The sequence below is a fragment of the Apiospora marii genome (assembly GCF_038362585.1).
Source record: "Apiospora marii strain CBS 49790 chromosome Unknown utg000007l_segment0_segment0, whole genome shotgun sequence".
Taxonomy (NCBI): Eukaryota; Fungi; Ascomycota; class Sordariomycetes; order Amphisphaeriales; family Apiosporaceae; genus Apiospora; species Apiospora marii.
Genome location: NW_027117379.1, coordinates 2980174 through 2994031, shown reverse-complemented (window position 1 = coordinate 2994031; position 13858 = coordinate 2980174). Strand labels below are relative to the sequence as shown.

Sequence of the window (13858 nt, the reverse complement as noted above, 5' to 3'; positions counted from 1 at the left end):
AAACACCGGGCAGAGGGGATCGCAAAGTATCCCAACGCTTGAAGATCCCCGTCCCCGAGGTCATCGAATGTGCTGCTGGCTGCCCACTGCCAGAGCCACATGTTAGGTAGGTACCTTGCTCAAGCCCGAAGAGTCATGGCGATGTACCCACTGCCCGGGCCCCAAAAGCATGCATATGGGCTTGAAGAATTTTTGATCTGCAAGTCTGACAGCAGGCCAATCGTTTGATGGGGTAGCGACAGGGTCGCCAGGGTGAGGGGCTGGAATTAAACGGACCCCTGTCGCCTTTGCACATTTTATCATTTATCACCCCGCCATGGACCAGCCTCTCACAAGCGGGATTCGCTTGCATTGGCTGTGCACCGCAATGCGGTTCCTTGCAGGGCTCGTTGCCAAGCTTCACAACGCCATATTGCAGCTCCCTGCACCCTCCCTGCAACTAAGCGCTGATTGGCCACTGCCTCTGGCCCCGGAACCTGATCACACTCGTAAGAGCGAATTCGTCGTAAATCTTTTGCGGTTTGCCGACTTGTTCTTCTATCTAAAATAACTTTCCAGCCATTAACGTTCATGCGGTGAAAGTGATGTATTCCTTGATTCGTTTTCTTACCGCCGGCACTATCGTATCCCGAGACCCAATTCCGATGTCAAGTGTCGTCCGACTTGGGTCTTGAGTATCGTCTACTTCGTCTACCCCTTCTCCAGAGCAGCCCCCCATGCTGCCCCTGGGTATCCTCTACCTTCACCGACTCGGCATCTCGACCAAGGAGCCTAACCTTCGTCACATTCCTTGTCTTTTCCATCTTCATGATGTATCTCGGTATCCTCTTGGGGGAGCATCACTTGATACCTCAACCGTTTGTCATGGCCAGGCTCACACGGGTATATAAGAGGGCTCGAGATGCGTTCAATGCAGCCAGTGTTACATCCCATCTTCAGCATCGCTTCCACACTTCTTCCAAGACTATCATATAAGGGGCTTCCCCAGATACTATCTCCATCTTCTCATACTACCAAGCATCATCACCATCCTCCTTCTTCGTCTCCATCAGACATCACGTCACAGTCCACTGTTCTTACAGCACCCTCCCAATCTTCAACATGCAGACCAAGACTTTCCTCTTTGGCTTGACCATCCTCGCCAGTGCGCTCGCCGCCCCGGTGCAAGCGTCTGGTGAGAACAGCGTCACTACCCAGAGTGGTGGTGCCGGCATCTGGACCCGCGCTGAGGTCACAGACGCTGAGAAGCGCGAGGAAGATGCCATGATGCATACCGACGGCGCTGGCATCTGGACCCGCACAGAGACCGAGCAGAGTGGCGAGGCCAAGGAGACCACAGAGGCTGAGCCGACTGAGCCGACTGAGGAGGACGAGGTGGACGGCACGATGCACACCGCCGGAGCCGGTATCTGGACACGGACAGAGGTACGATGGATACGCCCCTCTCTTCAAACTCTTCACGAGACTAACATGGTCATCTGCAGGCAACCCCGGAGACTCAACTGCGCAAGCGTACCGGCTTCGGCATTATCAGCGGGGGCAACGACGAAGCTTGAACGGTCCGAGGAAGCCCTAGAAGCCCTAGAAGGTTTCTCACTCAATTGATCTGTGGGAGCAGATCGAATTGCGCTACGATCATGGGTCATTGATCAACGATCAGAGGTGCAGGTGCAGCAGCTGTGGATCCCTCATCGGGCGCTGCTGCAACGCACGGTAGCGGCTCCAGTCGCCAAGCGCCCAAGGGCCTTACCGACTAACCATCATCATCATCATCCCAACCCATTAGAGCCACACGGCAACGGTTTTCTTTATTTGGGCTCATTCTTGAGCCAGCATCTCTTCAACGGCATTGCATCATTACCAGGGGCTATCGGAGGAAAAACGGCGTCAAACGGGTTAGCATTGCTTGCAGTCACATGTGCAATTGTCACATTCTTCACATACCAATGGTGGTCAATTGGCCTACCTTTCTTCCATAGGAAATAGTTGAAAAAAGACATGTTCAAACAGATTGCAGTGGTCGCACTGCTTCATCTGGCGCCATTGTGTGAGCCAGCGACAACCCCAATTCGTGCAAATGGGTAGGGGTCTTAGGGGCTCTACAATCCATTGGGATCTCAAACCGCCAGTCCCTTCGCTTGAAACAGGGTCACGTGCAAGCCTCTGATTTCAAACCCGGCTCGAATGGTAAGCACTGACACTGCACTGATCTTAGCACTGCACTTACTGTACCTTAGCCTTAGGAGAGGGCTAAGAGGGCAGATCTTCACCTGGAACTGAGGTGCTGATATGAAGATGACTGGCTCGATAAGAGCCAAAAGAGGAGCAGCGGGAATAGAGCTGGCGGCTAATCTGAGCCAACGAGCCAATCAGCGGCGGGAATCGCGCAAGGAGAGCGGAAGACTAACCCCGCATCGGACTAGTGCTGTAGACTTGACCTGTTTGAGACCGAATAGCAAGGATGTCAACGGCCGCCATTGGCTGATCACCGTTGAGTGGCAGTCTCGGCAAAGGGCCAAATCCCCCAGTTGCTGCTGTCCTGGCCTGATCCTGCGTCTTCACTGGACTCCCGGAACGACCAGGGGCAGCTGCACAGATCGAGGTCTTTTGACCCGCCTCAGCCCACCCACCCTCGCCTACTCGTTCTTACTCTCTCATCAATTCATCTGCAAGGAATCAATCGATTACACGGCGAACCCGGACGGCGAACCTCGAGTAAGACAACAGACCCCCTTCCGGCACCTACTGCTCTTTCCGGCGATCTCCCGGCCGCCATGGATCCGTCACGGAGCGGCATGGCCACCATGGACTCGCAGTCCAAGTGGGCCAAGCCCGAAGACTGGGCGAAGTACAAGAACACCATTTCGGCTCTCTTCATGTGCCACTCGTTGCCCAACGTAATGCGCATCATGCGGGAAGACCATGAATTCCACGCGACGTAAGCGTTTCCCCATCGAGCCGATGCTTTTCACCACTGTTTTTGCTTTTGCTTATACCACGATGCAGTCCAAAGATGTACCAGGTGCACATCTACCAGAAATGGGGCTTGCGCAAGGGACGTCCCGAACCAAAGTCCAACAAGAAGAGACGCAGGGCCCCAACAGAAGAACCGGAAGAGAGCGTTGCTTCATCGTCGCACTCCCATGCGCAGTCCAATGCGCAATCAAATGCTCAGTCCAATGCTCAGTCCAGTGCCCCGTCAAATCCTCATTCCAACGCATTGTCCAACGCACTGTCGCTCGACAACGTCAGCTCGCGCCTGCAGCTTCCTGTTCAAGAATTCGACTATGTCGATGACATGGAACATACTCGTGCGCTGCAGATCGTGGAACAGCAGCATGCACAGCTGTATGGTAAAGACACGTGGGCCAGGGCTCCGATTTCGTATCACGAAGATGATTCTCGAATTCGGCAGGACCCGCCACGTTACATGCATCCTCCTGATGGTGCCGAGGAATGTCATGATCTATCTCATCCTGGTCCTTCAAACTTTTTCAGCCAGCCTGCGGAGATGCTTGGTCCTGCGTTGCGACATGTTGTGGCGGCTCAGAATCAGCGGGTGGTCCCGCCGAACGCGTGGCAAGAATTCATCGACACGTCGCATATGGAGCCAGTCCACGAGAACAGCGGTGGTAGCAGCAGCGGCAACACCCACACCCTGCCACAGCGGGGTGCGCCCGTTCCGAGCTATGCATTCAGCGAGATGACAGATCCCTCCGTTGATGATTCGGGCACATGGATGTCGACTGTGCTGGACCAAACCCAGCCAAGCTCTGTTACCGCATCGACGCGCTTTAGCAACAAGTCCGCCAAGACTGGCTCGAGGCAAGGCGCGGCGCAAGGCTCCGGAGCTTCACAAGCATCTTCTAGATCGCGCGTATCTCGCGGGTCTCATGCATCGTCTTCACGTGAGACTCTGCTATCCTCTGGCTCATCGCTGTCATTCAAGACCAAGTCGTCGTCAAGCCGTGGCTCTCGCAAGTCGAGGATGACATTACCTACGGGCACGATCCGTCTCATGGCATCGCCCGATACCCTCATGTTTTCGGAAAAGTCCATGTTCTTTGCCCGACACTACATATCCAGTACCTTCTCGACCGGGCTGTGGACTTTGTCACAGAACACCGACACCTCTCTCTTGGACACTGAATGCGTCAAGCTTGATGCTTGGTACAACGACTTCAACCCAGGCTTTGAATTCTTGTACGAGAACCGCTCCAACCAGCCGGACAGGATCAAGCGAGCGTTCTGCATCTTCCAACGTTGCTTTGCTGCCACCGAGTATATCATTGAACCCCAGGACCCCCGCCTCGTTATTTACATCTGCCAACAAACCATTCGCTTCATGTTCTACGACACTGTGGGAAGGAACCTGGCCCAGACTTTCCTTCGATACGTCAGTGGTCTGTGCAAGAAGATGTTCGGCGAAAGCCATCCTCTTTATATCATCATGTCCCAACTGGCTCGGATGGATCAGTTTGAATTTGCACAGAATGTTCCTGCCCTCATGGAGTGCTACTTCGATCACCTTGAGCCGTTTTTGGGCGAGGAGACATCCGCCTTTGGCTTTGTCAACGATCTGCGTGGGCTCACTATTAGTATTATGGAGGCTACCGGAATGATGGGTCTTTACGAAGCCAAGCCCATCATCGACCGGCTTGTCAAGCGAGCGGAGAAGCTCGGCCATAACAGGCTTCATCTCATGATTGAGCAGGCCGCGATCTTCCAGCGGAACCGATACTACATGGAGGCTCGCAACATGCTCCGGGAGATCCGCAACTCGCAAGAGGGCAAGAACGACCCATACGAGCGCGTGTACGCAAGTATCGTGCTCATGGTGGTGTTCCGCAAGATGCGAGACTCGGACGCAGGCATCCATCTCGGCTACGAGATGGTCGACTACATTGAGAACTTCGAGAGGCGCAGGGATATGCCCGAGTTCAACTACGAACTGTTCAAGGGACTCGGGCCGAGCACCTTGATGATCTTCCTCGGCAAGCTCGAGGTGGAGCTGCGAGAGGTTCAGCGCTTTGACGAGGCAGACGAGGTCAAGGCCAAGATGGATAGGGTGATGAACTCGCAGTACGAGTACAACGTCAACCAACAGCAGGAGGGCTTGGACCAAACCACCCAAAACACGGTTGCTACCGTTGCCTGATCCCAGCCGGGCTTGCCCTCCATGATTTTGCCTTCCAATTCTTTTGACTTTTTTTTTTCTTTTCGGGTATAGCCGCGATGCTCCCGCCACTTTCTCTTCAATTGTTTTTGGTTACCGTAGGGTTGGTTCTGGGTAATGTTTCGCAAGAAACATGGCGTTCCGGTTGACGCTGATAGAGCTATGCGCCGTACTTGGCAGGGCTTCGATAGCGTGGCGTTTTTGCAATTGTAATTAGTTGGCTATACAAGAATGTACCAGTATACGTATTCCTCCTACTCACAGAAGAAAGATATGGGCGTGGGTCCTCGCGCTGGAAATGAAGAATCTGCTCCAATAACCCCCTGGTAGTGCCTCTTGATGTTAACCAAGAGGCTCAAGCTGTACCTTGTCAATGAAGCTTGCGTTAAGGGGCCCCGGACTGGGAGACGAACATCCGTCGTGTTTGTTGGTTGGCATCAGGAACCAAAGTTGCTGGAAACAAGGCCCTCCTTGCGCATGAAGGCAGGACCAGGTATCATCGAAGCGGTACATGGCTCCCGTGTACAGAGTGAGTATATCTCTGCCCAGGGCCTCATTGAACGCTTTCAGAGCGGTCTGCCAAACTCCAGGGGATTTGCTGCGCACAAACCCAATGTTAATAACATTGGAAGCAATGCCATGCAAGCAAGAGGCGCAATCAAAGGCCAATATAACGTGTGCGAGGGGTGCTAGAGTGTGGGCCAGAGAGGAAATGACAAGATGAAGAGAAATAAAACAGGGGCGAAACGGGCAGCAGGATAAGAAGATAAAAAGGGAAGACAAGAGGGTGTGGCTCTGTATGCCTCCCTGTATATGGCTGTGTGCACATGCGGCTTAAGGGGGGTGTGTGTGAGTGTTTTGTCTGCTGTATCGATCCACAGGGTCTTGGCTGCATGGTTCATGCCAATAGGAGGTTCCAACTCCGCTCCGTGCATGATACCTAGCTCACGCGAGGCGCGATGCAAGTCCTTCGATCCACCTTGGGGTTGATTGGTTAGTCGCCACCAGTACATGTCAGTTCCTGCAGGGCCGTTGACTAAGATGAATGTCGTTTATATGTCATTATATATCTACCGCTCTCGGCCTAGTATGAAGTGCCCACTTTGAAAGATCCATGAGAAGGTACAGAACTAATCGGATGGCTACAGGAGACGCGCGTTAGTTTGTAATATCAGCGGGCGTGCTGCAGTAAGCGCAACCTCTGCGTTATTTGTTCAATACGCGCCGAACGTACACTATGCATAGCTTATATGATACGTAGATGGCATTTTCACTCAGACTGATAGGTCTTCCGGTGTATTTCAAAGCCGTTTCTTTCGCAAATCGCTTTCTGTGGCGCCAACGAAGGCATCAGTGGTCTATACCAGGATATTTGTGCAGAATCTCGATCGGACCGCATCTCAGGGGCTAAACTGTACATAGTACCTTCGGACAAACGTCGAAGGAACCAAGTCGAAGCTGAACAGGGGATGAGGTTGCCGGTGGAGTGGTTGTAAAATTGCAATATCAGCGACTTGAAGGTGGATTCCGCGGCGAGGTTCTTCGATTGGAACGGACTGGGCGTGAGCGGAAAAGATTTGAGATGTTGTCAACCTAGGGGCCAAGTTGTGAAAACTACCCTGTAAAAACAGAACCTGTCGAGTATTAGTTTTGGATGAGTTTGCGTGGCACTCTCTTGACCGACGCGGATCTGATTTGTGGTGGAGTAGTTTGCAACATAATGTCATCGCGTACGTGTAAGGGGCGTGAACCTACTTCACTGCGTGGATCGGTAGTGAATTGACGTACTCTAGGAAAACATGGATATAGAATGTTTGCTCCTCCGAGTGAGGGCGATCAAACAGGCGGGGTGTCTCCAACACGAGAACTCCGTTCGTGCTTTACTACCACCTTGATCTTACAAAACTCCTTGTATATACCAAAGATTGGGTGGAACACGATGGCGAAGCAACCTGGTTATCTCGTCAGCTCTATGCATATCGGGGGAACTGGCTGACTGGTCTCAGCGTTTGGGTTAGCTACAAACCGGCACTCAGCTTGAAGACGATATTGGCAAGGCCCTGTAGGAACGCTTTCAAGCATCCTTGGACTCCTCCGCCATCCCTTACCGCTTTGTATGGCAACGTGATCCAATCCGTCAGGCCATCGTAGAATCCGTACCATAGTCCCTGGGGAAAAGAAAAACAGGGAAGATTCAGTAAACGTAATTTGCGCCATGCCTACATTCTAGCGGCAAAGAGGGAGGAACGAAAGGTTGCGGGGGGGACTTGATGGGGAATACGTACGGAGCAACCTGCGACACACCCGTGAGGAAACCCTGTGAGTCGGGGCCACTTGCGGCCCGTCTTGTCGCCGTACAGCTCTGGCGTATGGTGCAGTGCTTTACCCATTCCGTCCCCAATGACGAGTGAGATCTTTAGTAGGCCTATCACGATCAGCCAGATACCAAGAAAGATGTCTCTCCATGACAGCCAGAAGGGGTGGCAATCGGCCTCGTCGTGATCCTCCTGCCGGGCCGCTTCTTCGCGTTGCCGTGCCTTCTCAGCGTAGTAGTCTGAAGGCCCCACAGTGGGCTTGGATTGTACCGCCGCGGCGGGATTATGGATTTGTTGGCCATGGTGCTGGGGCGGATCGCTAGTGGCAGCAGTTGGTTGTACCGTTGGGGGCGCCCTCGTTGTTGTGGGCGGCATTGCGTCTAGGCCCCCAATGAATTTCACCCCAAAGTCTATGGCGTGCGCGGCATCCAACTCGGATGCCATGTTGTTGCGTGATGGAGGCCGGCGATCATAAGTGGTGTCTGATGGTCTCGAATCGCCATCACCAACGATTTTCGTTTGCTGGTGTAGCGCCGCACCAACGGGCGCGACGGTGACATTCGTGGTAAGAGTCTCGTGTTGGTGTTGGGCATATGACCGCTGTCGTGGCGACTCCCCAGCCCTCGTTTGGGGGTTTGCCGCTCCCCTGCCATCGGGTCCCGATTTGGCAAGTCGCATGGCGCCGTGGGTTTGATTGTCCATATGCACTGAACGACCAGGTTTCTGAGCCAGAAAGTTGTGCCCTGCAGTAGTGCTTGATCGTTGAAGGGAGTTAGGCGAACGTGCCGTAACAAACGAGATGACGCCGTTGCTCTCCCCCGGTTTTTTACCAAAGCTTCGGCACCAAGCCCCTTTTGGTAGCCGGTTGGTGTTGATCGCTCATTTCTAGGCACCGAAATAAATAACCCTGTGATTGGCTGGCTGCGCCGTTTCTGGCCCATCCCTGTACCATTCAGAGACTATTGCAAGGGTACTATATCAAGTAAAACGGCGATGAGCGCAAGGGATACGCAAATCTATGCAATATTTGGTTCCAAATATATTATATCTTGCTAGTTGACCTCCTAGCAATTCATACTGCAGATCCAGGCCAACGCACCCGGAATGTTTACAACACCTCTTCCAGATTACATCAAGTTGGGCGTGCATAAATATTGCTCGAAAGCGTAACTATTAGTACCGTAGTCAATGCTATCTGGACACCGTAAATGAAGAAGAGCATTCTGATGTGTGCTCCTTGGTAGGCTCGTAAGGGACCTTTGCTGACGTCCAGGTGCTGTGTACTCATAAATTGCCATCGATTGTGTGGTCTCGTCTGGTTCGTGTGAGCCCAAGCGCCACCGAACCAGTCCTAGATGAGTTTTTGGTAATGCATCTGAAATGGGCAGCCTTGATGTAAACGTCTGGGGTTGTTCGCAATGAAGCCCATATTTTTAGTTCTTCGTACGAACATAAATTTCCTATTGACATCTTTTGTGTGGAAAAAGAGAAATAACCCATGTTGAACGTTTGGTGAGAGCTTTGGCGCAGCTGGAAAAGGGGAATAATATGAATATGCAGACATACTGCATCATGCAAGATCGGTCATGTTAGCCTCCCCTTATTAGAACCTACTTGATCAACGATATCACAGCTAATTCTCTATTCATATATACCATATCTGAATATGTATCGGTTTCAGTCTTGTAAGAGGAAAGGACGGGAAGATAAGGGGGAAACGTTCGTATGAGATCACCCACATCACCAACCGGACTGTTCTTGGGCTGGCGTGACTGATATTTAAGATCGTGTAAAGCACTTCCAATTCATCATTACCAAGAACTATGACATCGCATTATGGGGAGCCAAGGGCATGGGAGTCTCATTATCCGTACTGTCCTAGTAACACTCTTCAATGACCACAGTTGGTTACCTCTGTATATATCTACAGAACAGCACACTGTCAGACGGATACGGTGTGCGAGCCGGATTTCCAGCTGTTCCAGGATCTTAAGGTGGATGGGAGCAAAACCCAGCGTTGCGACCTGTAGGATCAGTAAAAGGGGTAATCAAGGGTTCATGATGTAGTACTTGGGATTCATTCTTATGAGGTATGAATCTCACATCCAAAACATGTCGTTACTTGAAGGACTGCGTTATCTGGACACCTGGTCACTTGGCGCGCAATACACGAATATATCTAGGCTCTTGAAATCCATTCATCCTATGGACCTCTTGAATCGTAGACAGATACACGTGACCCTGTGCAGAACGTCATTTCTGTTCATGACCTGTTTCTGTCTATTGCTTGACTAGTCGCCCGCAAACAAACACCTGCTCGATATTCCGGTCATCCCCCGTCATGACGAACTTCTCAAACACCGTGCCCAGCGAATCCTCCTCCTCCACCATGGTCATGACGCCCGGCTGCGCCGGGTCCGCATTGACGAGGATCGCGTCAAACTCCTTGCCGACCTCGAGGGTGCCGACCTTGTCCTGCAGCCCACACACCCGAGCCCCGCCCATGGTGGCCAAGTGGAACACCTCGGGGATGGTCAACCCCTTCAGCGCGCCCCGGCTCTGCACCTCGCGGGCGTTGGAGGCGACGAGGGCCTGGCGCATGGCGTCGAGCATGCTGGACGAGAAGCCGCCACCGCTGTCGGTGCCGAGGCCGACGGGGATGCCGCGGTCCAGGAAGGCGCGGACGGGCGCCGCCATGAAGCCGCCGCCGACCGTCATGTTGGAGACGGGGCAGTGCGCGACGCCGCAGCCGAGCTCGGTCAGCCGTTCCAGCTCGCCGTCGGTCGCGTAGCAGCAGTGCGCCAGGATGGTGCGCGGCGTCAGCAGGCCGAAGTGCGCGTACAGCTCGACCTCGTCGCCGAACTCGGGGAACAGCCCGCGCGTCGACGCCATCTCCTGCTCGGCCTCGTTGAAGTGGGTCTGGATCGCGAGCCCCTGGGGCTGGGCGTCGGATCGGCTCCGGGCCGCGATGTCGCCGAGCCCGCGCAGCAGTTCCGGCGTGCAGGTGATGGCGAACCGCGGCGTGAGGACGTACTGCAGCAGGCGGCCCTCCGGGTCGAGGGACCGGACGTGCGCGAGGCAGGCCTCGGTGTCGCGCAGGGACTCGGCGGCGTCGGCGTCGCGGTACGTGTCCGGGGCGCTGCGGTCCATGTTGCACTTGCCGACGAGGGCGCGCTGGCCCCGCTCGAGGCAGACGTCGGCGAGGACGTCGGTGGCCGCGGCGTGGCGCGAGCCGTAGTACGACGCCGTGGTGACGCCCTGCTGCAGGAAGGCGGCGACGCAGCGGGCGTAGACGCGCCGGGCGTGCGCCGGGTCCGCGAACCGCGCCTCGTGCGGGAAGGTGATGCGGTCCAGCCAGTCGAGGATGTGCAGGCCCTGGCCCAGCCCGCGCATCCCCCACTGCGGCGCGTGGTTGTGGGTGTCGACGAAGCCGGGGGCGAGGAACTGCGTGCGCGCGAGGTATTGGACGTCGACGACGGCGTCGCTGCTCTTCTCGTCGTCGCCGTGCGGGTCGCGGGTCATCCCGCGCGCTTGGAGGAGCTCGGGAACCTTCCCGCGGTCTACGCGGGGCTCGACGGCTTCGATCCGGCCATTGTCCGCGACGACTAGCAGGGTGTCCTCGAGGATCTCGATTTGGCCGAGCTTGGGGGAGTGGATTACGGTGCCGTGGAATGCCCTCATTTCGACAATGAGATATTACAAATCTAGGAGTGGACGGCTTATCATGTCAGAATGCGGGGAGCAGGCAGGATTAGGGAGCTGTAAATGCACCTGTGGCGGGGGCGGGGTTTTGTCACAGGCGGCTTCCTTGTGCGACAGCACAACTGGTCATCGGTTGCCACTCCCTTCCCCTAAAACATGTTACTAATGCAGCTGAGTATTATTACTTCTCGCTTTCGGCATGGGGATAAGTTACATCGAAAATCACTATTTTTTTGTCAACGTTGGCTGCAAGGACAACTGATCAAAGTGGGTGCAGTACGGTCCAGCTGCCTGAACGGCATTTTAAAAACACTCAAGGCACGAAGAACGTAGCGGCACTGAGCTTACAGCAAATATTATTTATTTGCCTAAATACACCTGGCAAAGTCAAGGCTGATTTGTTTGTTGTTTTTCAGAATGCGAGATATGTATATGGAGTTTAGGCAGGTAAGCTGAGTCAGTATGTAAGGCACCGGTATGACACCGATTGGATACGAGCTTCCTACATGTTGCCCTTAGGATGTGATTTACAATTCCCTACCTACCATTTTTATTTGATGTCTACATTGTCAACATTGAATTATCCCATGCTAAGGGTCCTAATACGGATGCTTTGTCGAATACCCTTCCTCGCCATTGTGCAATTCGTGACAGGTAGTATTAGTCAAAATGTGAGGCTGGAAAGAATTAGGTCTTCTGGGTCCACCCCCCTATTTCATCCCACGCTTGATTGCGTTCACAGCTTCAGTCAATTCGGCCAACAGTAACTGTACATATCCATCCAAATCATGTTGACATCAATCCAAGGAGACTTCCACCAGAGGTGTCAATGAGGTTGAAATAGAAGCAGCAAACTGACGCTTCCGCACGTTCTTGATGGGCGAAGACCACGGTGCACCATGCCCAACCCCAATATCAAGGGTGACGTTTAAAGCGCCCGCTACGATATATCGCCACCGCCTTATCATTCCGAAAACACGAAAGATAGAGAGGACGACAAGCTGTGTTATTAGGGAAAGTTTGGCTTCCTTGTTAGCTTTGACAATATCCACGTGCAGCATGTCAGGTAGCAATTCTGGAATCCGAATGGGATGGCCATTATGGGACAAGATAAGAAGATGGCGGATCGAGAAGCTGCCTCAGGATAATAATTATGTATGGCACATCAGCCACCCTCAGTATTGGCATTTGAAATGCAGTTGCTCGGGTTAGGGTGTTGGTGGAGTGATCTGTATCTGCAACCAGCTGCTGCCGTAATGTTTATAATTCCTAATCGCGCCTTCCTTCAATCACGCCCACCTCACAGTTACCTTGGGTGGGAAATCAAAACACAGCAGGCAACAAGACGCGTCAAGGCCCAGGAAGTACACTGTACCTTATATCTCAACCACCAGTCAATATTGATCGAAGCTGTCCAGCGTTCTTTCCTCCCAATCCGACCAGCCAACACCTTCCCTTCACCAATCAACAGACCAAAGAACAGCAATCATGAAGGACATCTCCATCGACTCTTCGTCTCAGGATGGCGGCGGCGGCCCCATTCATGATGAGACCCTAGTTCGCGTTGGCCTCTGCGGCCCGGCCTACCAAGCCTCGCACCTTGCCCAGCGGGAGACCGATGAGAAGACCAAGGAAGTGGTCAAGTACGTCCTGGCCGAGGCTGAAGAGTTCCGAACACTCTCCGAATTGCGACGCAAGGTAAGTAACCATCATGAATGAAACGTTGCTTATTATCTCCCATGAAGGCAGGCACTGTCAGCTAGATCCGTACAACTTGCTGACTCGAAGCTATTGATGTTTCATAGGGATGGGAGAGCTCCGACGGCGACAAGGCCTTCCAGGAGCAGCGCAAGCGCGCCGACAACCTCGACAAGGACGTGTCCGAGTTCAACTACAAGCTGATGGGCCGCATCGCCGAGGAGCTGCACCGCGTCACGGGAGCCTTCGCCATGCCGCCGCGCCCCTGCGGCGTCCTCGACCTGTGCGCCGCGCCCGGCGGCTTCCTCAACACGGCCATGCGCCTGAACCCGGGCTGCCGCGCCGTCGGCTTCAGCCTCGACCCGGCCGAGGGCGGCTACAGCAACCTCCTGAGCCCCTTCCGCCGCCGCTGCATGAAGTTCCTCGACGTCACCATGCTGGCCGCCGACATGGGCGTCGCCGACGACGACATCCCCGCCGACCACCCTGACGCCGCCAAGTTCCTGCCGCGCCAGCTCGCTGAGGCCGACGCCTTCGACCTCGTCCTCTGCGACGGCCACATCCTGCGCACCCAGGACCGCAGCGCCGGCCGCGACGCCAGCCCCAACAGCAAGAACTACCGCGACCTCTACGAGCTGTACCGCCTCAAGTACGTGCAGCTGGCCCTGGGCCTCGAGCACCTGCGGCCGGGCGGCACCCTGGTCGTGCTGCTGCACAAGGCCGAGACGTGGACCACGCTGTGCACGGTGCGGCGCCTCGCGCGCATCTCCCGCCAGGTGCGCCTGCACAAGCCGCGCGTCAGCCACACGACGCGCTCCTCGTTCTACCTGGTCGCCCAGGGGGTCGACAGCGCGCACCCCGAGGCCGCTGCCGCCGTCGCCAAGTGGAAGGCGGTCTAGGAGGCCGCCACGTTCGGCGGCTGCGACGAGGCGTCCGAGGCCAAGGTCGCCGCGGCGCTGCGGATGGG

General features: G+C 54.6%; 5 protein-coding genes across 5 annotated transcripts; 3 read left to right on the top strand and 2 right to left on the bottom strand.

The window, feature by feature from the left end:
- Positions 1 to 1101: 1101 nt before the first annotated feature.
- PG985_011337 (uncharacterized protein) lies at positions 1102 to 1556 on the top strand (the record flags this gene model as incomplete). Its single annotated transcript, XM_066831104.1, has 2 exons — positions 1102 to 1425; positions 1485 to 1556. 2 exons carry the CDS (start codon positions 1102 to 1104, stop codon positions 1554 to 1556), a joined length of 396 nt encoding a protein of 131 aa, XP_066681786.1.
- Positions 1557 to 2774: 1218 nt separating this feature from the next.
- On the top strand, positions 2775 to 5158 carry PG985_011336 (Clr5 domain-containing protein; the record flags this gene model as incomplete). The annotated part of the gene is made up of 2 exons (XM_066831103.1): positions 2775 to 2938; positions 3007 to 5158. 2 exons carry the CDS (start codon positions 2775 to 2777, stop codon positions 5156 to 5158), a joined length of 2316 nt encoding a protein of 771 aa, XP_066681785.1.
- A 2036-nt stretch (positions 5159 to 7194) lies between these two features.
- PG985_011335 (uncharacterized protein) lies at positions 7195 to 7935 on the bottom strand (the record flags this gene model as incomplete). The annotated part of the gene is made up of 2 exons (XM_066831102.1): positions 7195 to 7344; positions 7462 to 7935. The coding sequence occupies 2 exons, from the start codon at positions 7933 to 7935 to the stop codon at positions 7195 to 7197; spliced, it is 624 nt and encodes a 207-aa protein (XP_066681784.1).
- Positions 7936 to 9771: 1836 nt separating this feature from the next.
- PG985_011334 (guanine deaminase) lies at positions 9772 to 11172 on the bottom strand (the record flags this gene model as incomplete). The annotated part of the gene is made up of 1 exon (XM_066831101.1): positions 9772 to 11172. One exon carries the CDS (start codon positions 11170 to 11172, stop codon positions 9772 to 9774), a length of 1401 nt encoding a protein of 466 aa, XP_066681783.1.
- A 1509-nt stretch (positions 11173 to 12681) lies between these two features.
- On the top strand, positions 12682 to 13790 carry PG985_011333 (uncharacterized protein; the record flags this gene model as incomplete). The annotated part of the gene is made up of 2 exons (XM_066831100.1): positions 12682 to 12891; positions 12999 to 13790. The coding sequence occupies 2 exons, from the start codon at positions 12682 to 12684 to the stop codon at positions 13788 to 13790; spliced, it is 1002 nt and encodes a 333-aa protein (XP_066681782.1).
- Between the last annotated feature and the right edge of the window lie 68 nt (positions 13791 to 13858).